Source organism: Dreissena polymorpha, chromosome 5 (genome assembly GCF_020536995.1).
Source record: "Dreissena polymorpha isolate Duluth1 chromosome 5, UMN_Dpol_1.0, whole genome shotgun sequence".
Lineage (NCBI taxonomy): Eukaryota > Metazoa > Mollusca > Bivalvia > Myida > Dreissenidae > Dreissena > Dreissena polymorpha.
This window is the reverse complement of record NC_068359.1, coordinates 28,236,924-28,261,775: the sequence shown is the minus strand read 5'-3', so window position 1 is coordinate 28,261,775 and position 24,852 is coordinate 28,236,924. Positions and strand designations below refer to the sequence as shown.

The 24,852-nt window shown below is 36.4% G+C and overlaps 1 protein-coding gene, 1 long non-coding RNA gene and 1 pseudogene across 2 annotated transcripts; 2 read left to right on the top strand and 1 right to left on the bottom strand.

The window, feature by feature from the left end:
- Positions 1-10,703, top strand: part of LOC127831132 (uncharacterized) — a 78,914-nt pseudogene extending 68,211 nt beyond the window's left edge.
- LOC127882150 (uncharacterized) lies at positions 1,477-2,566 on the top strand. Its single transcript, XR_008050425.1, has 3 exons — positions 1,477-1,890; positions 2,036-2,324; positions 2,457-2,566. It is a non-coding gene; the product is annotated as an uncharacterized LOC127882150 (long non-coding RNA).
- A 5,617-nt stretch (positions 10,704-16,320) lies between the features above and the next one.
- LOC127881493 (hepatocyte growth factor receptor-like) lies at positions 16,321-21,010 on the bottom strand. The gene is made up of 3 exons (XM_052429400.1): positions 20,455-21,010; positions 20,048-20,184; positions 16,321-17,965 (listed from the first exon to the last, which is right to left on the bottom strand). Exons 1-3 carry the CDS (start codon positions 20,602-20,604, stop codon positions 17,818-17,820), a joined length of 435 nt encoding a protein of 144 aa, XP_052285360.1. The 5' UTR covers positions 20,605-21,010; the 3' UTR covers positions 16,321-17,817.
- Positions 21,011-24,852: the final 3,842 nt, after the last annotated feature.

The following is a 24,852-nucleotide window of genomic DNA, read 5'->3' as shown; positions in this document are numbered from 1 at the left end:
ATTATGGGATGAATAAACTATTTTCTTCTCAAACTAAAAGTTAATCAAAATACACTTGGAATAACTTTTTAATTATAAGAGATAAATGCATAAATGTGGAGCGTGAAAGGTAGACCAACATGTTAATTATCCATAAATGTTAACCCTTTACCAAACGACACATTTTGGACTGCCCCAAATTGAAAGAGATTGCAGACGAGAAATAATATTGTAAAGGACTATTTATAAATTAGCTGGGTGGGGTAGAAATCATTGTGATAAAACGAGAAATTGCTCATCATGAGCAATTTCTCCTTTTTGAAACCGAAAGTCCTGTTTTCAAAACGAAAACAAACTCTTCAGAAGGAGTTATGGTCTATTGGAAGGTCGAGAATGGCATTTGGTACTTAATCATCCCATATCTACAAAGAAATTAAATTTATAAGCTTTTTTGGCCGTAAATATGATAACCCATCAGTTCAAAAGCATATATAAAATGCTCATTCTTCCAACTTTAAGCGCCCAGTGGGACGAGGGATAGAAAGAGAAAGTCACAAGCTTGAGTACATTTCAACCCATGCGATTTGCACGCTTTTTTTCGCATAAAAAACAGTGGAGCGATATAGGGCCATCATAGCCCTCTTGTTACAATTGTGCCTTGAACTTGGGTCCTATTTTGTGTTGCAAATAATTCAGAAAGTAAAAGAGCATTTTATTGAACCATATGAGCTAATTATGTGAACTGATGACTCTGGGAATAGAAATAAAGAGTCTTGTGATGCAAAGGCTGTCTTTCAGATATTTTTTTAAATTATAGATTTTATACTTTTCATTATACATATAAGTGGGTTCTGTAAATCTGATGTTTTGGCAGCTGACCTGACTTAGTTTGATTATTGCCATGTGTTGCTCTCTTAGACTGTGGAGAATGCAACAAGGAGTTTGAAGGGGACTGCCCTGTCCATGGACCCTATAATTACATACAGGACAAAGAGGTGAAGCTGTATTCATTTTAAAACATAAACTACATGTCGAAGAAAAATAAGGAAAAAACAAACAAAAATATTACTATTATGCTATCATGATAAAGTATTGGTATAAAGTATCATGGGCATATGAGACTGTTACTTAGAAAGTATTTTACCGTTTATAATGTCGATTATTATAAGAAATGCCTGAAATATGAACTTATTGTTCTAATACAAATAGTGTTTACACTACATATACTTTAATATAAACTGCAGGTGCCAGAAGAAGATCCTCTTAAAGCTGAGCATACCTTGCCAGATTGCCTTGAAATCAAAACATCCAAAATAGCTGGAGCTGGTCTTGGGGTGTTTTCCAAAGAGGAACTGGAATCCAGGATCATGTTTGGACCGTATGAGGGAGATATCATCACTGACAACCATAAGTCAGGGCATTGCTGGCAGGGAAAGGTGATGCTAAGCTTGATGCATTGATACATATTTGTAGTTTGAAATGCGAGGTTAATTTAAAAAGTCTAAATGTTAGCAAGTAAAGTCCTGAATTTTCCACAAATGAATTCTCTATCTAGCAGTCTATAAAGGGGATTTAATGTTTATAATACCACCACAGTGTGGGAGGCATTAAACAATGTAATTGCCCCTCTGGCCCTCAGCTTGTCTGTTCACCCCAAAGCTTGTAATTTGATTACTCTTTAACTATTAAATGGTTGGATCTTGCGCATACTTTTTATGACCCCCTTCGAAGAAGAGGGGGTATATTGCTTTGCTCATGTCGGTCTGTCTGTCGGTCGGTCCGTCCACCAGGTGGTTGTCAGACGATAACTCAAGAACGCTTGGGCCTAGGATCATGAAACTTCATAGGTACATTGATCATGACTTGCAGATGACCCCTATTGATTTTGAGGTCACTAGGTCAAAGGTCAAGGTCACGGTGACCAGAAATAGTAAAATGGTTTTTAAATGATAACTCAAGAACGCATACGCCTAGGATCATGAAACTTCATGGGTAGATTGATCATGACTTGCAGATGACCCCTATTGATTTTGAGGTCACTAGGTCAAAGGTCAAGGTCACGGTGACCCGAAATAGTAAAATGGTTTTTGAATGATAACTCAAAACGCATACGCCTAGGATCATGAAACTTCATGGGTAGATTGATCATGACTTGCAGATGACCCCTATTGATTTTGAGGTCACTAGGACAAAGGTCAAGGTCACGGTGACCCGAAATAGTAAAATGGTTTCCGGATGATAACTCAAGAACGCATACGCCTAGGATCATGAAACTTCATGGGTAGATTGATCATGACTCGCAGATGACCTCTATTGATTTTGAGGTCACTAGGTCAAAGGTCAAGGTCACAGTGACCCGAAATAGTAAAATGGTTTTCGAATGATAACTCAAGAACGCTTTTGCCTAGGAGCATGACACTTCATAGGTACATTGATCATGACTTGCAGATGACCCCAATTGATTTTGAGGTCTCAAGGTCACGGTGACCCGAAATAGTAAAATGATTTTCGGATGATAACTCAAGAACGCTTTTGCCTAGGAGCATGACACTTCATAGGTACATTGATCGTGACCCGCAGATGACCCCTATTGATTTTCAGGTTTCTAGGTCAAAGGTCAAGGTCACAGTGACAAAAATCGTATTCACACAATGGCTGCCACTACAACGGACAGCCCATATGGGGGGCATGCATGTTTTACAAACAGCCCTTGTTAATGACTTTATTGTGTAGATGATTGTTAAATAAATACATTGGACATTCCAGGAGTTTTGGCATGATTATGGTTTTTTGTCTATAGTTCAATTCTGATGCTTGTGTTGTCAATGCCTCTTTATCTATTTGGTGATTCTTGTAAAAACTTTCAAATATGAATGACCTAAACGCATAGATGCATAGATGATTGCAACAACAAAACAAGTTTTGTTGCAGCAAGTCTTATCAAAGATCGTACGACAATGTTAATTTACGATTATTTTTGTAATTTTAAAATATAAGTGATTACAATCTGTATGTTTCAAATATAAAGGATATTTGACAGCTACTTTGGAAATGTTCAGAAAAAGTAATTTTAAATGTGACGGTTACATATTTATGGCGTGTCAAAAATTGCATCGTAACGTCAGGATGTCCTACGAAGTTTGATAAAATGGGTCCTTGGTTGATATTGATCACATTTTCATAGTGGGGTTATCTTTATTTTCTAGAGATAATAGTTATGAAAGGAACTTTTTCTATGACAAGATTTGGCAGAGTTAGGGCCCTTAGTTTGGTTCCACTATAGAATACATAGTCTCAATTATTACTTTTTTATTACTCTTAAGTGATTGGAAGAGTTTTCTCAGACTTTAAAAGTTGATTGTTATATGTGTGCAGATGGTTGTTAAAAGAGAAATTTCGACAGCAATAGCTTTGACTGAATAATGGCCTTTTTCTGATTGTCTGCTGTTGAATTAATTATTGCTTTGACTGCGTCCAAATGTATGTTGTTTGGGCATAAGGATCTGTGACATATTTCTAGCTGATATGTAAACATGCTGGCATGTAAAGATTTCACTCATCTTGTGAAGCCGATTCTTTATATAAAATTAGTGTGTAATTCAAAGGGTTAAAGTACTGTACTATTTTACATGAATGAAAGTAAAAAAATAAGAACAAATTACTTAGTATGTTTGTGCTGTAGAATATATTGTATGATCATTGCCGCTGTTTAGTTTATAAGTGCATTCTTTGGTATTCTGGTCTATCAATGTTGCTCTTAATAACAAGTATATAAGGTATCAGGCTTTCTTGTGTATCAATCATATTTACTGTTGGTTGTTTATAGTAAGATTCTTTTCATTTCAGATCTATAAGGATGGCAAAGGGAGTCACTTTGTGGATGCCCAGACCAAAGCCACCTCTAACTGGATGAGATATGTGAACTGTGCTATGACTGAGGCAGATCGGAACCTTGTAGGATGCCAGTACAAAGGAGGCATCTATTACTACACATTGAAGCCAGTTTCACCAGGTATATACCCCTGTTGTATGACTGTTCAATGTGGATCTGTCTAATTAGAGCAGTCTTACCTTGGTAAAACGGATTCAATTTCCTGTACTAGCGGATGGAAGTTTGTATGATTGTCTCCATACCGGAAAGGTGTCATTTTCTCTGGATTCTCTGATTTCCCCCACAGCGCAACACAGCTATATGAATACCTCAGAGTAATAAATAAATAGTTGGACATTGCAGCTTTAATTCAAATTTCTTCCCAATTCTGAGTGCTGTCTTAGACACACTCCATGTCCTTGCATAATGCAGCCTCAGTCATAGAAAAACCTAATAAACGCCATTATATACACAACACTTAATTTAAGGTAAATCCAAGTAATTAAAAAACCGGCGTCTCACTTTGTTTAAACAATCTTGAACAAATAATGTTGGTTTTACCATCTTGCCTTTCTACTTTAACATTCCCTTAAAATATTTATCATTAGAAATAGCAAGAAAACACATAAATAACCAAAACTTTGAGTTTGAATTAAAACCTGTTCTATATTTCAGTCTTAGAATCAAAAATAGAATACTAGTATGTTAAGATCAACAAGAAGAACGTGCAATTTGTATGTTATAAAATTAACACATTTGCAGATAGATTTTTAAGGTATAAATGTGGGGTATCAGTCACATTTGTAACAAAGTTGTAGTTGAGACATGCAGTGTTTGTTGAAAAAAAAGTTTAAGATTTGTAGATGTTTTTTAATAACTTGTTAATATTTCTATTGGTTCAGGTGAGGAGCTGCTGGTCTGGTACAGAGATGAATTAGCCAGAGAACTTTGCCTCATCCGACCAAAAAACCTGCTGAGCAGTTATTCAAGTAAAGACAGTGGTAACTTTAAGGAACACATGAGTGTACATGCAGGAGAGAGACGTTACAAATGCGAGGATTGTGGTTATTCTTGTGACACGAGTTATAATTTGAAGACTCACATGAGGAAACATTCAGGAGAGAGACAATACAAGTGTGAGGAGTGTGGTAAAGCATTTAAATTGAGAGATCACTGGAAGACACACATGAGGATACATTCAGGAGAGAGACCATACATGTGTGAGGAGTGTGGTAAAGCATTTAAACTGAGTGATCACTTGAAGAGACACATGAGGATACATTCAGGAGAAAGACCGTACAAGTGTGAGGAGTGTGGCTATGCTTGTAACCAGAGTAGTACCTTGAAGACACACATGAGGATTCATACAGGAGAAAGACCGTTCAAGTGTGAGGAGTGTGGCTATACATGTAAGGAGAGTAGTACATTAAAGAGACACATGAGGATACATTCAGGAGAGAGACCGTACAAGTGTGAGGAGTGTGGCTATGCTTGTAACCAGAGTAGTATCTTGAAGACACACATGAGGATACATTCAGGAGAGAGACCCTACAAATGTGAGGAGTGTGGTAAAGCATTTAAACTGAGTAGCAACTTGAAGACACACATGAGGATACATTCAAGAGAAAGACCGTACACGTGTGAGGAGTGTGGCTATGCTTGTAACCAGTGTAGTACCTTGAAGACACACATGAGGAAACATACAGGAGAAAGACCGTTTAAGTGTGAGGAGTGTGGCTATACATGTAAGGAGAGTAGTACATTGAAGCAACACATGAGTATACATTCAGGAGAGAGACCCTACAAATGTGAGGAGTGTGGTAAAGAATTTAAACTGAGTGGCAACTTGAAGACACACATGAGGATACATACAGGAGAAAGACCGTACAAGTGTGAGGAGTGTGGCTATGCTTGTAACCAGAGTTCTGACTTGAAGACACACATGAGGATACATTCAGGAGAGAGACCGTACAAATGTGAGGAGTGTGGCTATGCTTGTAACAAGAGTGGTAACTTGAAGAGACACATGAGGATACATACAGGAGAAAGACCGTTTAAGTGTGAGGAGTGTGGCTATACATGTAAGGAGAGTTTTACATTGAAGCAACACATGAGTATACATTCAGGAGAGAGACCCTACAAATGTGAGGAGTGTGGTAAAGAATTTAAACTGAGTAACAACTTGAAGACACACATGAGGATACATACAGGAGAAAGACCGTTCAAGTGTGAGGAGTGTGGCTATACATGTAAGGAGAGTAGTACATTGAAGAAACACATGAGTATACATTCAGGAGAAAGACCCTACAAGTGTGAGGAGTGTGGCTATGCTTGTAACAAGAGTGGTGACTTAAAGAAACACATGAGAATACATACAGGAGAAAGACCGTTCAAGTGTGAGGAGTGTGGCTATACATGTAAGAAGAGTAGTACATTGAAGAAACACATGAGTATACATTCAGGAGAGAGACCGTACAAATGTGAGGAGTGTGGCTATGCTTGTAACAGGAGTGGTGACTTGAAGACACACATGAGGATACATTCAGTAGAGAGACTGTACACCTGTTAGGATAGAGACTGTACAACTGTGAGGAGTGTGGTTATGCATGTAACAGAAGTGTTACCTTGAAGACACACATGATGATACATTCAGGAGAGATACCATACAAGTGTGAGGAGTGTGGCTATGCTTGTAACCAGTGTAGTACCTTGAAGACACACATGAGGATACATACAGGAGAAAGACCGTTTAAGTGTGAGGAGTGTGGCTATACATGTAAGGAGAGTAGTACATTGAAGCAGCACATGAGTATACATTCAGGAGAGAGACCCTACAAATGTGAGGAGTGTGGTAAAGAATTTAAACTGAGTGGCAACTTGAAGACACACATGAGGATACATACAGGAGAAAGACCGTACAAGTGTGAGGAGTGTGGCTATGCTTGTAACCAGAGTTCTGACTTGAAGAAACACACGAGGATACATTCAGGAGAGAGATCGTACAAGTGTGAGGTGTGTGGTAAAGCATTTAAACAGAGTGGTACCTTGACAACACGTGAAGATACATACAGAAAAGAGACCGTATAAGTAGGATATGTGTGGCTTTTCATTTAAACATAGTAGACACGTGAAAAAACACTTGTTGATACATTCAAGAGAGGAACAAGTGTGAGTTGTGGTTAAGCATGAAAGAAGAGTGGTCACTTGAAGACACACATGAGGATACATTCACGAGAAAGGCTGTACAAGTATGAGGAGTGTGTGTTCCTGCATCTAACACGAGTGGTAACTTGTAGAAGCACATGAGGATACATAATTGAAGAAATATCTTAAACAGAAAAATATCACAAATCCGTGATAAGAGAAGTGTTAGGACTTCTTGTGATTAATATAAACTTGTATAGTAAGATTAATTAATAATCTTCTCTTAAACGATAAGCCATGAAGGTTTAACATTTGAAAGTAAAATTATATTGTGTTCCTCTACCAAGTTTGTTAAAACCATGCCCCTGTAATTAAAACTTGCCTTGTCCTGCATCTATTTTGTTGCCATAGTATTTATATACTGAACACTTGAAAAATCTTTCTCTCTGGAACTATAAGCTCCAGAGTTTTGGTATTTGGCATCTAACAAAAATTGAGCATCTGCACTTAATTTGTTCAAAACTGTCACATGGATATAACATGTGTTTCATATATGTAGTTAAACTGACAAAAATCACTGCAACCCCTATGCACAAGGGTTTGGTAGTTAGCATGATACATGGCATGGTTGTTTTCAACCAAGTTTGTTCAAATGGTGCCCCTGATTCAAAATTGCCTCCACAGTGTTGTAACCGGTTTCCTGTACAGTATAAAAGTGAAAACATTCAAAATCTTCTCTTAAACAGCAAGGCACGAAGTTTGGTATGTGACCATTATATCCTTTTGTTTTCCTCAACCTTTTTTTGTCCCTCAATCTATTCTGGGGGACATATTGTTTTTGTCCTGTCTGTTTGTTGATTTGTGTCAAACTTTAATATTGGCCATACCTTTTGCAATATTGAAGATAGCAACTTGATATTTGGCATGCATGTATATCTCATGGATCTGCACATTTTGAGTGGTGAAAGGTCAAGGTCATCTTTTAAGGTCAAAGGTCAAATATATGGGAGGGGACATAGTGTTTCACAAACACATCTTGTTTTTTGTGCTCACCTTATCGCTCAGGTGAGCTTTTGTGACCGGTCTTTGTCCGTCGTCTGTCCGTCCGTCCTTCCACATTTGTTCGTAAACACTCTAGAGGCCACATATTGTCCGATCTTCATGAAACTTGGTCAGAAGATTCGTCCAAATAAAATCTCGGTAAAGTTCGAAACTGGGTCGTGCCGGGTCAAAAACTAGGTCACTAGGTCGAAAAAAAAACAGAAAAAACTTGTAATCACTGTAGGAGTCACATTTCATGCCCAATCTTCATGTAACTTTGTCAAAATGTTTGTCTTAATGATATGTTGGTTGAGTTAAAAAGTGGTTCCGATCCGTTGAAAAACATGGCCGCTAGTGGGCGGGGCAGTTTTCCTTATTTGGCTGTAGAGAAACCTTGTAAACACTCTAGCAGTCACAATTTTTGCCCAATCATAATGAAAGTTGGTCAGAACATTGGTTTTATTGATTTCTCGGACGAGTTTGAAAATGGTCCAGATCGTTGAAAAAACATGGCCGCCAGTGGGCGGGCCATTTTTCTCTATATGTAAATAGTGAAAACATGTGAACACTCTAGAAGTCACATTTTTTGCTTTATTTTCATGAAATTTGGTCAGAACATTTGTTTCCTTGATATGAGAGTTGAGTTCGAAAATGGTTCCGGTCAGTTGAATAACATGGCTGCCAGGAAGAGGGGCAGTTTTCCTTATTTGACTATAAAGACACCTTGTAAACACTCTAGCAGTCACAATTTTTGCCCAATCATCATGAAAGTTTGTCAAAACATTGGTTTTATTGATATCTCGGACGAGTTCGAAAATTGTCCAGATTTGTGAAAAAACATGGCCGCCAGTGGGCGGGGCATTTTTCTCTATATGTATATAGTGAAAACATGTGAACACTCCAGGAGTCACATCTTTGGCCCAATTTTCATGAAATTTGGTCAGAATATGTGTTTCCTTGATAAGAGAGTTAAGTTCAAAAATGGTTCCGGTCAGTTGAATAACATGGCTGCCGGGGGGGGGGGCAGTTTTTTTATATTTATACATAGTAAAAAAAGCTTGTGGACACTCTAGAAGTCACTTTTTTTGCCCATTCATCATGAAATTTGGTAAAAAGATTGGTTTTATATATATCACATAATTAATGCCATAATTATTGCCCTTAGATTGTCCAAATTTTCATTTTATTATACAAAACCCTTGTAAACACTCTATAGGTCACAATTTTGTTTCAGATTTTATGAATCTTGGTCATAATATTTATGCCCCACTTCAAAGAAGAGGGGGTATATTGCTTTGCTCATGTCGGTCTGTCGGTTGGTCCGTCCACCAGGTGGTTGTCAGACGATAACTCAAGAACGCTTGGGCCTAGGATCATGAAACTTCATAGGTACATTGATCATGACTCGCAGATGACCCCTATTGATTTTGAGGTCACTAGGTCAAAGGTCAAGGTCATGGTGACCAGAAATAGTAAAATGGTTTTTGAATGATAACTCAAGAACGCATACGCCTAGGATCATGAAACTTCATGGGTAGATTGATCATGACTTGCAGATGACCCCTATTGATTTTGAGGTCACTAGGTCAAAGGTCAAGGTCACGGTGACCCGAGATAGTAAAATGGTTTCCGGATGATAACTCAAGAACGCATACGCCTAGGATCATGAAACTTCATGGGTAGATTGATCATGACTCGCAGATGACGCCTATTGATTTTGAGGTCACTAAGTCAAAGGTCAAGGTCACGGTGACCCGAAATAGTAAAATGGTTTTCGGATGATAACTCAAGAACGCATACGCCTAGGATCATGAAACTTCATAGGTAGATTGATCATGACTTGCAGATAACCCCTATTGATTTTGAGGTCACAAGGTCAAAGGTCAAGGTCACGGTGACCCGAAATAGTAAAATGATTTTCGGATGATAACTCAAGAACGCTTTTGCCTAGGATCATGACACTTCATAGGTACATTGATCGTGACCCGCAGATGACCCCTATTGATTTTCAGGTCACTAGGTCAAAGGTCAAGGTCACAGTGACAAAAATCGTATTCACACAATGGCTGCCACTACAACGGATAGCCCATATGGGGGGCATGCATGTTTTACAAACAGCCCTTGTTATTTTTGTAAGCAAAGTTTGATGTTTGGTAAGGGGGGTCAACTCAAAATATAGGTCATCAGGTCAAATCTTACAACAACAAAAAAAAACATATGCCAGAGTTTTGGTTCCGTAATGATGAAACTAGACCAGGATGTTTGTCTGGACAATATCTAGGACAAGTTTGACGTTTGGTAAAGATTGAATGAACTGACTCCTCTCAGGTGAGCGAACTAGGGCCATCTTGACCATCTTGTTAAAGATTTTGCCCATTTGATTGAAACCGACATTGTGGTTAACTTGTTTTAATTTTATATTTGCCAAGTTTGAAAGTGATTGTGGTCGGTCAAGTATTCTTATATATGGTTACAGTGAAACATAGTGAACACTGTTGAATTGTATAAATAAAACGGTAAACTCAAGTTATGTGCATTAACTGATTATATTAATGAGCTGGCTAAAATCACATAGAAGGGCCAGTTTATGTATATATACAGCAATGACATTATTGGCATGTGAATTTACCCAAAATTGATAATGATAATAAAGCGTATTGTCAGCTAACTAACCACTTTGCTCGTGTACACACCCCTGTAACATAATTCATGTGCTTATGTACGTATGTATTAAATATGCAAGCAACTGTACTTGCAAAGTATATACAATTTTTTTGGCAATGTTTTAAGACCATGGTTTCTTTTATTTATATCAGTGACAACAGTGTGTGTTCTGCTTTTAACACTTTATTAACAATAATATTATAATAAGTTAACAAAATAATGGCATTCTAAACTTATACTAGAAATGGCGCGGCAGAGGCCGACGCGTATCCCCACGCCGCATGTTTGACCCAGGGGCGCCCCAGGAATGGTTATGGGGCCATGCATAGTTGAGATTGACCGTATTGTCATAAGAGATGTTCAGTATCAATTTGAAGTAAATCGGTGTAGAAATGAAGAAGTTATTGTAAAATAACCTAAATAAATGAGTGAAAATCTCTGACCCGGCCCCACCCCAACCCCCATAAATTTTGACCATTTTGACCCAGGGGTCAGATCAAAATTCTAAATAGTACACTGTCGCATATATGCTTATAGCTACAGTGTGTGTTTGTTTAAAGGTTCTATTGCTAATAGTGTAGGAGGAGATAGTGGCGAGGACGGACGGACGGACATGCGGAGGAGAAAACCACAATAGTTTTCAAAATCTCATTGCGGACCTTAAGCTCAAGGTCAAAGTCACAGGGGTCAAACATTTTATGCAAATATGAAAACAATATCTGAAGGGACACTGTAGGTATGAGCCTTTTTCGAATTGCGGTCGCAGATTTCGAAACCTGAACGCTTACTTCAAGGTCAAGGTCACAGGGGTCACACATTTTATGCGCATGGAAAGGTGTTGTCCAGATACACATGCATACCAAATATGAAAGCAATAAATGAAGGGACACAGTGGCTATGAGATTGTTTGGAATCGCGGTCGCAGATTTCGAAAACTGAACGCGGACCCAAGTTCAAAAATTTCATGCGCATGGAAAGGTGTTGTCCAGATACACATGCGTACCAGATATGAAATCAATATCTGAAGGGGCACGGTAGGTATGAGCCTTTTTCGAATCGCGGTAGCAGATTTCGAAACCTGAACGCTGACCTCAGGGTCATTGGGTAAGGGGTAAAAGATTGTATGCGCGTGGAAAGGTGTTATATAGATTCACATGCATACCAAATATGAAAGCAATGTCTGAAGGGACACCGTAGTTATGAGCTTCTTTCGAATCGTGGTCGCAGATTTCGAAACCTGAACGGTGACATTAAGTTCAAGGTCACAGAGATAAAAAAAAATGTATGCGCATGGAAAGGTGTTGTCTAGATACACATGCATACCAAATATGGAAGCAATATCCGCCGAAGGGACATAGTTGTTATAAGCCTTTTTCGAATCGCGGTCGCAGGAAAAACTCTGACCCGGCTCCACCCTAACCTCCATAACTTTTGACCCAGGGGTCAGATCAAAATTCCATCGCCGTCACCGTCGCACATATGCTCATAGATACCATTTGTCTAAGTTTCAAGGTTCTAGTGCTTATAGTGTAGGAGGAGATAGTAGCTAGGACGGACGGACGTACGGCAGAGATAAGCACATTATTCTCACTTTTTCTCCGAAAAGCGTGGGGATAACAAAGTTTACCACTGGGGTTCTTTTTCATTAACATATGATGCTCTCTCAGGACAGGCTCTTAAATTAATTTTCAAGCTAAAAGCAAATTTAGTTAAATACCCAGATATATCAAAGTATTATTGACTTGAGCTTTTTAAGAAACTTATTGAACCTATTTTAAGCTATGGTTGCGAAGTATGGGGGTAAAAAAATAGTGACTGTTCAGATTGAAAGAATACATATACAATACTGTAAGCAAGTGTTTGGTGTGAGGTTGCAAACACAAAATAATTTCGTTAATGGAGAACTGGGACGTGTACCTTGAATAAATTAACATATTATGTGTGTCTTAAAGAACTGGGTTAAAATATTACAATCGCGTACATAATCGTTTAGAATATTATATTTAATGATCATGATATATACCCACAAAAAAGTCGTGGGTTAAATCTCTCAGGGATTTATTAGATAATTTTAGTGAAGAATGTTTTTTAAAGGGGTAGAAGATATTAATATATTTAATCCATAGCTAAGCAACGAATATCTGATTTTTTTTTCCAAACCTGGTCAAGTGAAATGCAAAACACGACCAGATGTAGAAGTTAGTCTTTACAGTAGCTTTACGTTCCAGCAATTTTTAACTGTAGTAAATGTTTCACAATTAAGAATTGCGTTTACTCGTATAAGAATATCTACCCCCATACTTGAAGTGGAAGCAGGGAGATGGCACAAGCCTGAAAAGATACTGTTTCAAAACAGACAAGTGTTCCGCGGTTGGAGACATATTCCATTCCAAACAGAGGTTTAAGCTAGTGACCCCAATTTCAATAGGGGTCGTCTACTGTCCAAGGCCAATGCACATGTGAAGTATCAAGCCAATCGGTCGATTCGTTGATGAGTTCTTGATCGGAAACAAGTTTCACACTTATTGTGACCTTGACCTAGTGACCCCAATTTTGATAGGAGTCATCTACTGCTCAAGGCCAATGCGCATGGGAAGTATCAAGACAATCAGTCGATTCGTTGACAAGTTATTGATCAGAAACACCTTCCCACTTATTGTGACAGTGACTATGACCTTTGACCTAGTGACCCCAATTTAAATAGGGGTCATCTACTGGCCAAGGCCCATACAAATGAAAAGTATCAAGCCAATCGTTGAATCAGTTGACGAGTTATTGATCGGAAAAGATTTCTCACTTATTGAGTAACAGTGACCTTTGACATAGTGACCCCAATTTCAATAGGGGTCATCTACTGTTAAAGGCAAATGCACGTGTGAAATATCAAGCTAATCTGTGAATCAGTTGACGAGTTATTGATTGGAAACGATTTCACACTTATTGTGTAACAGTGACTTTTGACCTAGTGACCACAATTTTAATAGGGGTCATCTACTGTCCAAGGCCAATGCACATGGGAAGTATTTAGCCAATCGGTGAATCAGTTGACGAGTTATTGATCGGAAACCATTGTACTCTTAATGTGTATCAGTGTCCTTGAACTATGACCAAGTGACCCCAATTTCAATAGGGGTCATCTTATGCCCAAGGCCAATGCACATGTGAAGTATCAAGCCAATCGGTCAATTCGTTGACGAGATATTGATCGGAAACTTTTTTCATTTAGTGTGATAGTGACCTTGACCTTTGAGCAAGTGACCACAATTTCAATAGGGGGCATCTACTGTCCAATGCCAATGCACATGTGAAGTATCAAGCCAATCGGTCAATTCGTTAACGAGTTATTGATCGGAATTTATTTTCACTTGGTGTGATAGTGACCTTTGACCTAGTGACCACAATTTTAATAAGGGTCATCTACTGTCCAAGGCCGATTCACATGTGAAGTATCAAGCCATTCGGTCAATTTGTTGACGAGTTATTGATCAGAAGCGATTTTTACACTTAGTGTGATAGTGACCTTGATCTTGACCTAGTGATCCAAATTTCAATAGGGGTCATCTGCTGGCCAATGCACATGTGAAGTATCAAGCCAATCGGTCAATTCGTTGACGAATTATTGATCGGAAACGAATTGGTCTACCGACATTCAGACTGGTCTACCGACATTCAGACTGTTCTACCGACAGACAGCCAGCAAATCAATATACCTCTTCTTTTTCGAAGGGGGGCATAGAAATGCAAACACTGCTACGTTCTTGATGGCGAATTTCATTTTTACCTGAATGCCCAATATTTATTTTTTTAAAATTGAAAATGTGCGTATTTGATACACCGACAAAATGATAAAACAAGCCTTGTAATTCTTGTGTGTAAGAAGTTGTCTGTTATAAGCGATTTGCATCTGTGATAAAATGTGTTGCAAGCTTAATTCGCGAAATAATTTAATTATACAAAGAAATCACATTCTTTCACTTAAAAAATTTCAGGTTATTGACACAAATACAGAAATACAGAGATAAAACGACGATAAGAAAACAAAACGATGTCTTAAACAAATGATCAGACGCCCATTTCTTTATATATATATATATATATATATATATATATATATATATATATATATATATATATATATATATATATATATATATATATAAGCGTGTCGTTTATACTAAATTGATTTTTTATGACTCCTGTCAAAGCTTTAATAATGGCAGTAATCTATTCTACGCACAGTTTCAGCTGCAATCGATATTTTAATTATCCAAATACAACGGAAATGCAAAACTGCGTACTGCGCATGCGCGAATGGGACAGTATAATTTTCGAACATTCCGCACGTGATTGCTAAGGCAGCGGGATACAGTATTTTTTGTCAGTAAATTTTTTCCCGCTGGTGGCACGTGATTGCTATGGCAGCGGGATACAGTATATTTTGGACAGTAAATTTATTTCCGCTGAGTCTGACAGTATTTCTATGCCACGATGGCCTATGGGAGTTTAGCATTGTGAATAAAAGTGAGGTATAATAAAATAGACTATCCCCTGTTGAAAGTACGTATTTCTTTCCACCCTCTTTCGTATTCGCTAAATGCGTCTCTTATGTAAGGGAAATAAATACCTCGAAGGATTACTCAATTAAAGGGTCCTTTTCACAGATTTTGGCATGTTTGAAGTTTGTAAATTAATGCTTTGTATTGCTTAATTTAAACATTTGATCTAAAAAGCTCCGGTAAAAAATCAAGAATAAAATTTAAAAAAGAAAAAATTATTAACCCTCAACAGGGCTAGAACCACTGACCCTTTGAGTCCTGGAGTAAAAGTCTACAACTTAGACCAATCGGCGATATGTGCTCATACACTGCACAATCTATTTTATACTTTATAAACGCAATCCTCGTAATTTCACAAAATATAACAACAACAACAGAACTGTCCAAATTATTCAATAGTTTTGCGTTGCAACGCTTTATAATTTTCAGGTTTTTAAATCGTCAAAAGGTGAATATAATGGCTATTTTAGAGCATGTACCTAAATGTTCAGTATTAATGTTTCCTCACAAATATAATCATTAAAACGAAAATTTCCGAATCTGACACAATTTTTTTAATTTTGTCAATTTACCAAAACGCGAAAATGCCCCTTTCAGGTCTATTTAGGAACCACACTCTACATGCCTGATATATCTCTTCTTTACCCATTTATGCCTAGTGGACTCTCCCATCCTTCTAAATTGGATCAATTTATTTCCAAAATTAGGGATGTCTAGTATATTTATTTCGTTATTTAGAATACTAGTATTTCTTACAGAAATTAAGCAAACAGCGCAGACCCTGATGAGACGTCGCATCATGCGGCGTCTCATCTGGGTCTACGCTGTTTGCCAAGGCCTTTTTTCTAGACGCTATGTATGAATGAGTTAATACGGTCCGACAAAAGCCAAATCTCGCAGGAAATGGGTTTTATATATAATTCACAATGTAATTGTAATATTTTTAGATACCGTCTTATATTAGATTAAGTTCGATAAAGAACGGCAGCTACAGTTTTTCGCATGGGCACTCCAAAATGTTTAGTGCACAAAACAAACTGTTCACAGATGATACTTTACAAGATACAAGATACAAGAATCTTTATTTAACGTCGGATGAGAATAACAATAAACATTAGCTCATGAGCTATTTCCCGACAAAACAATTGTATATATATAACAAGTGTATATTGAGCTGAAAGAAAGAAAGATTAAGCATATTATATAAGCATTTATACTACAAGGACATATTTAGAGCATATAAAACACAAAAATTAGTAAAAAATGTTCATTAAAAGCATAATATTTTGTAAGTTACACATAGATATGACAAAGGGAAATATACCTAAGAACTATATTGGAGCTGTTTTACATCCGTTCATAATTAACACATATGTTATACACTTATAATTTTTACAAACAAAGCATTGCAGACCTATATTAAAATTTAAGATATTCAAACAAGTATAGCACACAATTCATGTTTAAAAGCATATATAAGCACATGCACAATAACTACATAGTACAACAAATAAATAGCACATATATACACATATATACATGTTTATAACATTTTAAAACACACAAGAAGGGAGTATAAAAAAGCATATTTAATCACATTAAAAAAACATCTACATAGCACATATATACACATATATACATGTTTATTTTTATTTTATTTTTATTTTATTAAACACACAAGAAACTCATATACACTATATACAAGGATAATTTAACAAGGGGTTAACTGACAGATAAATAAATAATATAAGCAGGACAGCAAAAAACAAGCAAGCAAGCAAAAAATGTGAGAAGCATGGCGCATTTACATTTTGAGCCTGTCCAGGTGCGGATCAGCCATACAAAGTCTTTATATTTGTCGACTGTGCGAATATCCTCTGGGAGGCTGTTCCACACCTGTACAGCCTCAAAACGAAAGGAATTTTTGCCATACCTTGTTGTTCTTACTTGTGGTGTCTCAAGGATGTTTGAATATCTGAAATTATAGGTAGAGGATTTAACTTTAACCAAGGATTGAAGATATTCTGGGGAAAGATTGTGTGTACATTTAAATGTTTCTGACGCAATGAGGCGTAACCTGTTTAAGTGAAGAGTAGTACTGTTAACCTTTTTTAGTAGTGTATCATAACTAGATTCATAGTCATTAAAAACAATTCTAAGGGCTCTGAACTGTATCTTTTCTAGTTTTTCTGTGTTGGATTTACTACAAAAATGCCATATAAGGGGACAAAAATTAAAATTAAATCGGATAAAAGATTTAAAGATTATTAACCTAGTGCTTACATTCAGGAATTTGCTTAGTCTTTGGAGAACATTTAATTGTTTGGCTGCCTTTTTGCATACATTTGTAACCTGTGGATCAAAGTTTAATTTGTAATCAAGTTCCACTCCTAAAAGTTTTACTTTTTGTTCACATTTAATTTCATTTTGACCTATAGTAAATGATTTAACTTCTTTATAAGTCTTATTACCTACACATATTGCCTGGAATTTACCGGGGTTTGAAAGCAAGTCTTAGCTTAGCTAATATTTCTCGAGTTAGCTGCAGCGCGTCCGAGTTTACTATTTACAATCACTGCTTTCAGACATGCCTCGGCTGGACTCGAATCTCCCGCGGCGACCTAGGATCTCTGGAACGCTGGTTACAAGCTCAGAGAACGCCGGTCTTTTTCGTGGTTCCCATTGCCAGCAGCGCAGCATTATCTGGTACCTTAAAACAAACTTACATTTTGTATAAAGTTCTTGCGGTGTTTTTATTCGTTTTTATTGTGTGTATTTTTTCACAGCGTTTTTTTTTCCTTCTTTGAACGGGTCCGGTAAACGGCCCTGTTCCCAATCGGGACCGGACCTGGTCCCAAAATCGCCGACGGACCCTTCCCAATTTAGAAAACGGTCTTATCCCAAATAGTTTATATAAAAACGGCCTCGTATCGATTCAAAAATCCCAAATAGACTATCTTTTTTGTCTCAAAACGACTTCAGAAGTTAGTAAACAAGTATGAAAATTGACCTTGTTTTGTACGCTTCGATAACAATGTTTCACATGTTCGTGACAGTTGTTTATTGAACGTTCTCGTTAAATACAGATTCAATATACAAAATAAAACCCTTATCCGAAAAGAATGATAGATATTTCGAAATGCCGACTTTGACAAAATATTTTCCCGGGTTTTGGTTTTATTCGTAGCGACGTCTTTACGTAGTAAACAAACCCAAATATGGAAATCTGAAATCTCGTTTTACTCTTCAAATACTCGCGGCGAAGTAAATAGTCAACAACTTCCGACAATTTTGCACACTCGCATCGTGGTTTTTATATAAATAGCCAGAAAATGAGTCACAATTCAAAATACTACTTGAAGAAAGAACAAAACAAAATCAGCCAAGCATAAATTTAGCCACCTAAATTTCTGTTTTCCATTATAACAATGGTCATATGCTGGTCCTTTTAATTTAGACAAGTTATCTCAAATTGCCACACAAAGTAATTGTTCAATTGGGCTTTATGCCATTTTAAACAATTTTCAGTTATATTGCGGCAATACCCATTAATTCTATTTGGAAAACCAGTTCTTTTTTTTTAATAAACTGGTATTTGTTATACAGACTTATGATCTACCCTATCCCAGAATGCCATTGATAGTGTATAAAAGCATTGTTTACTACATAAAATAGATTCCAGTTGATGTATTTGTATGATTTTTGATATTTCCGAATTTTATGGATTTCACGACGCGAAAATTCCCAATTTGAAGGATTTCGCGACTCAAAAATTCCCAATTTCTAGGGGACAGGACCTGTTCCCAAACAGGTGAAAAAAAACGCTGTTTCAGATAGTTTCAGTGGTTCATGTTGGCTTTGCTTAAAATGCATACATCAGAGCAATCGAATATGTTAAACATACACATATAGTTAAAACGTTTAGGGGCGTTAACGTTTTGAATTAATTAAAATTGCATTTTGTATTATATTTAACGTTAATAAGACGAAGTGTGAAGACGAAAGCTTATATCGACAGTTTCAATAAATTAGAATGCATCAAGCAATCCTTCGAAAATTAAACTTCCACAATAACTTCCCTTTCCTTGTTAAGATAAATACAAACGCTTTAGTAACTTAAAATAAATAAATAAGGATCACAACAGAGAGTACTGCATCCAGGCTTATTTTAATCTCCCGAAAGCACCTCGTTCATTGACATAGTTTTGAATATTATTAAAAATTTAATGTAATTATATTACATGTTTGAAAACAGATGATTATACTTTTATCTGAACTTGCGTAAGTTGACTGCGGGTCAATTGGGTGAAAATGTTAACACGCTGGTTCATCTGTCTGCTCTGCTCTATTAACCCATTTATGCATTGTGGACTCTCCCATCCTTCTAAATTGGATCAATTATTTCCAAAATTAGGGATGTCCGGTATATCTATTTCTATTTTTAGAATATTTCTCACAAAAATTCCTTTAAGCAAACAGCGAAGACCCTGATGAGACGCCGCATTATGCGGCGTCTCATCTGGGTCTACACCGTTTGCCAAGGCCTTTTTTCTAGACGCTAGGCATAAATGGGTTAAGCAGTACCCTGGTCTGTTTATAATCATATACATTTTTTCCCAAGAAAATATAATGCAATACGACTCTTGAGGGAACGACGGGGTTTACCATGCATTTTGCACATAATTCTATATGGCCTCTTTGTTTTCAAGAGACGAATCATTTTGGCATTCAACGATCGGACGAAGCATTCAGTTCGCTGAAAAATTCATGATTATTTATTACATATACGCACACGTCATCCGGACAATACTCCGGTTTCTCGAGCCGCCTGCCTGACTTCAGGTAACGCATGATGTCCCAGTTGTCCACGGCCGGGTAGGGACACATGCCTCTCGTTAGCAGCTCCCAGAGAACCACGCCATACGACCACTGAAACACACACGGTATCTCCATGTACGAACATAATGGCAACATGACCGTTATAGTAGATAAATATACATGTATAACACTGCAATTATTAGCGAAATGTAAGGGCAATTTATACACGCAATACACACGATGTTTTACCCTTCCCAGATGGTTTGAATAACATGCATATAATATTTCATTTTGTGGATAGTCTACATATTTTATCAGTGCGGGTTTTATTTAACATTTACAATTTTAGACATAATAATGTTTTATCGGTTTTGTACGTACCACGTCCGATTTCGAGCTGTAGTGTCCGAATTCGAGACTTTCCGGACTCATCCACTTCACCGGAAGTTTCGTCGTCTTGTCACAGGAACTGTAGTATTCCCTCTCATACACGTCACGTGACAATCCGAAGTCAGATACTTTGACCGTCATGTCATCAGCAAGCCTTATTTAATATGAAAACAGAGTTTTTTTCTAGTTGAAATGAGACTTAAATACCCTCGCTAGGCTATTTTTCCGCAATCGTTTTGATGGTGCGTTTTGAGCAAAAAAGTGTACGTACTGTTTTCTATTTGGGAAGTCGAATACAAAAATGATAAAAAAATAAAATAAAAAATTAAATACAATTATGTCTGTTTCATTCATGCGCATGTAACCATTGCAAAGTTTTACATGGGAATGTATAGTTGCAAGACACTGGCGGGAGTGTCCGGGAGAAGCCATGACTTTGTCGCAACCAAACTTACTGTAAGATATTTTTTACCTTATTCATACACTTGAAACTTCGCTGAGAAAACTACCGGTAAACACGATCTTAACCCTAGGTCTACTGCGTAGGTAACTTTTTAATTTCCAATTAGAAGCTTATGATATCTTATTGTATCTTCAACGTATATTAACCTTTATTTTATGCTTTCCGGTGGTTTATAGAGAAATATCAGTGAAATAAAACTGGTATTTCACTGTTTGAAACAGTGAAAAATAACAGTGAAAAATAACGATATTTTTCACTGTTTTACTGTGAAATGACGTCATTTTTTCGACGAAATGACGTCATAAATCTAGCGACATTATCCAGTTAAACTCTTTTACAATGTATATAAACGGTGCAAAAAGCATAAAATAAAAAGAAAATTTGTTGGAATCGATGGAATATCGATTTTAATTCACTCGTGATCATAAACAATACATATTTTCACTCGTGGCTGCGCCACTCGTGAAAATATTATTGTATATGATCACTCGTGAAATAAAAACGATATTCCATCGAATCCAACAAATATCCTCTATTTATTTAATCAGAAATGATGCTACTAAGTCATGGGAAAATCAATCATCCTAAATCAAATATTATGTCATTTAAAAGCTAATTTACCCTTTCAATAATATTCACGCCAATTCAAGTCAATCTGCGACAAATTAAGTTGTGTATATTTCCAATCACGTTTGTAAAAATGAAATGTTTTTTTTATTGTAACTTGCTTTAATATTTAAATGTAAAAAATTATTAACAGGTATCTTATTGTAAATTATAATGTATTACATATTTATTTGAATATACATAATCCAGTTTTGTAAGCTGCTATGCGTTTTACAAACATTCTTCCCGAAATGCCTGACGATTATTTGAATATTCAACCATGTGAGGTATAGTTCACACCTGTTTTTATTTAATTCCAATACGTCTCAGAAAGTTACGATTCTGTTTCTCTTTTATGCATCCCAACATTTGAATAATTAGATACTTACACAAAATAAATGTATTATATTATATTGTATTTTAGTTTATTGCTATTTGATTTGAATTTTGATGCTGTTATATAAATTATAATGTCTTTAAACACTTTATTTAAATGTCTTTGACCAAGTAAACTGTTTGGAGCTCTATATAACCGGTTTCAATCCACAATGCTTTACATTTTACCGTTGAAAGACAGAAACCAAATTTCAAGTTAATTTGTGTGTATTGCATGAATGTTTGTGTTTGAGTTATTCTTTTTTTGTCACACTGGTTGGCAATAGGTCTGTTGCAATAAATAAAAGCCGACGTGGAAGTCTTCTCCCCTGCTGATGTTGGTGACTTCGTTTAAATCGAAAATTTCACTTCATATCAATGTACTAATTCAACAATATACGAATGGTTTAGAGAGCACTTGTCTCAAGCATGTGCATTAGTCTTAAACAATTGTATTCCTTAACTCCATAAACACGACGTGACGCAGAGACCACATGACCAGTTTGTACTATGTACTTTCATTCACAGAAATCCATTGTTCTTTAATATTTTACCAAGTGACGATCACTTTAACCAATTGTTATACATGTAATCACTAAGCACTTTGCACTCATTCTCACGGAAATTTGGATTTAAGAAACAGAAAACGAAAAAAAATAAAAGTACTGCAATTTCTATTTTTTCCTGTTATTTTGTTACTTTGACCATCTTAGAACATTAGGGAAAGACGCTGGTATCATCATTCAATTACTTTTTTTGAAGTAGCTTGCCAAGTAGAACCGGTAAAAGGTTTATTTTACTCTAATGAAATGCCCGAGACATTCTAGCCATCAAATATAATGCATTGAGTTGTTTGTTTTGTATAGAAATACAAGCATTTAGTAACTCTTTTACAAAAATTAACATATTGACTAACGTAAATCGAAGACACAATCTTCAAATATTTCATAAAACTTTCAGAAATAAAATTTTAAGATGATTATTGAAACAGATTGAAATCGACTTTCTGTCTGTTACGCCGATAGGTAAAACTTCAAATTGTGCGCTGTTGCACACAACGGTTTCCCTTTAACGTATTCCTTTGAATTTTCACCTTTCATGTATGTATAGACAGAAACGAATCCACTTAAGGACGATATATACATATCATTAAGTTGAGGTAAAGTTCAATCTTGCAGGTAAAATGTAACGAACATTTCACGGATAATCACTCGGAGAATATTTCAATATAAGGGCATTAAATCGTGCATAAACATAACAATAATATATTTTGCTGAACTTTTTAATAATGCAAATCAATATTGTAAAACATTTGAACAAGTCTGATGACTAAGAACAGAAATTTTCGCCTATTTCCTTATGCCTAAACGAAACCATAATACAGCAGTAATTATAGTTGTGCGTTTACAAAGTAAGCATTCACATTACATAGTTTATATGGGCACTTCAACAACAACAACCACAATGAAACAACTGAACACTTCAAAAAGTTTCTGATAATATCTTACCAGTGATAATTTTTTTTAAACCGAATCGAACATTTCATACAAATGTGGCGAACATTTCAAAACTAGATTTCAGCACTTACACCATCGGCAACAAATCGTCACATGTATTCTGTGTTTGTTTTTGTGTTTAAAATGTCATTGCATATTGTAAGTTTAAAACTTAGTGAAAAAAAACACATTCGACATAACATACAGACGCCGACTAATACACATGATTATGTGCAAAACAAAAAAATCATCTGGATCTTTGAATTCAAGTGTACACGTTTACAAACAGATTTGTAGTTGTACGCGACATCATATCTAAAAAGCCCCAATGATATGTTTTGATAAATATAAAGATGTAGTTTTAAAACTAAACACAAAACATTGAAGTCTACTTTCGAAATGTTCGCTACCCGATGCTGTTTTGTGCATTATAAATGCTCACTAAATATTATCCTCAATGAAATACATGAACAATCAATATTCAAACAACAGTTAATAAACTGCATGCCATATAAAAACCTTCAAACACCAAGGTAGTGCAAAAATCAACTGCAATCGGCTTTAACAAATTTGATGAAGATCGGATGAAAACTATTTGATTTAGAGAGAGTAAACACTGTTGTGGACTAAGCCCGTCGCTCACCTGCACACAACATGTGTTCCAATGGTATGACCAATTTTAACTTGGGTATAAAACAAGGCACTTCCTCTTCTTATGTCTGTGTATTTGTAATGTAAATAGGCTTCCTTTGTTTCTCTTTTTTTCGCTCTGTTTCGGACAATTCCGAAGACGGTATGTAACTTTTTCTTCTTCTTTCTCTCTCTTTTTTAAGTACCCCGCATAGTCCTTCTCTTTTCATCTCTTCCTAGTATAATTCGAGCAAATGTCACTCCTAGACTTCACCATGGTCAACTGAAAAAAATAAACCAGACAATCATTTTCAGAAAATCGGCAAACGTTAAAAAATATATCAACTGTTCCGCTTATACTTTTTGAATGACTTAATCATGACAAACATGCTTGCAAGAATACCAAATTGTCGCAAAATAAGCTAACCTAAGATGAGGTAATTAGTCAAAAGAATTAGACACCGGCAATGCAATAAGTGACCCTGTCACCTAGTTTTTAACCTTGCATGACCCATGTTCGACCTTGACCCAAAAAGCATAAAGATACAACTTCTGACAAAGTTTGAATGAATAATATTCGAAATTATTTGAAACCATGGTGAATGGCTAATCAGCACCGTGACCTTGTTTTTGACCCAACATGGCCCACATTCTGTGTTGACCTAGATATCATCGATACACAACTTTTTTTCAAATGTGATGAAGATCGGATGGAAACTATTTGATTTAAAGAGAAAACAGTACAAAACACTGTGGTGGAAAAGCCCGTCGACCGCCGCAGGCACCTGAACACAAAGTGTGTTCCAATGGTATGACCAT

Bases quoted from the DNA above. Each gene is read 5' to 3' on its own strand.
- LOC127881493 (XM_052429400.1), bottom strand. From the start codon at position 20,604: ATGACGGTCAAAGTATCTGACTTCGGATTGTCACGTGACGTGTATGAG. The intron at 20,185-20,454 runs GTACGTACAAAA...TGTGTGTTTCAG, and splicing joins ACAGCTCGAAATCGGACGTG to TGGTCGTATGGCGTGGTTCT. The intron at 17,966-20,047 runs GTGCGTATATGT...GTTTGTTTTAAG, and splicing joins GAGTATTGTCCGGATGACGT to GTACCAGATAATGCTGCGCT.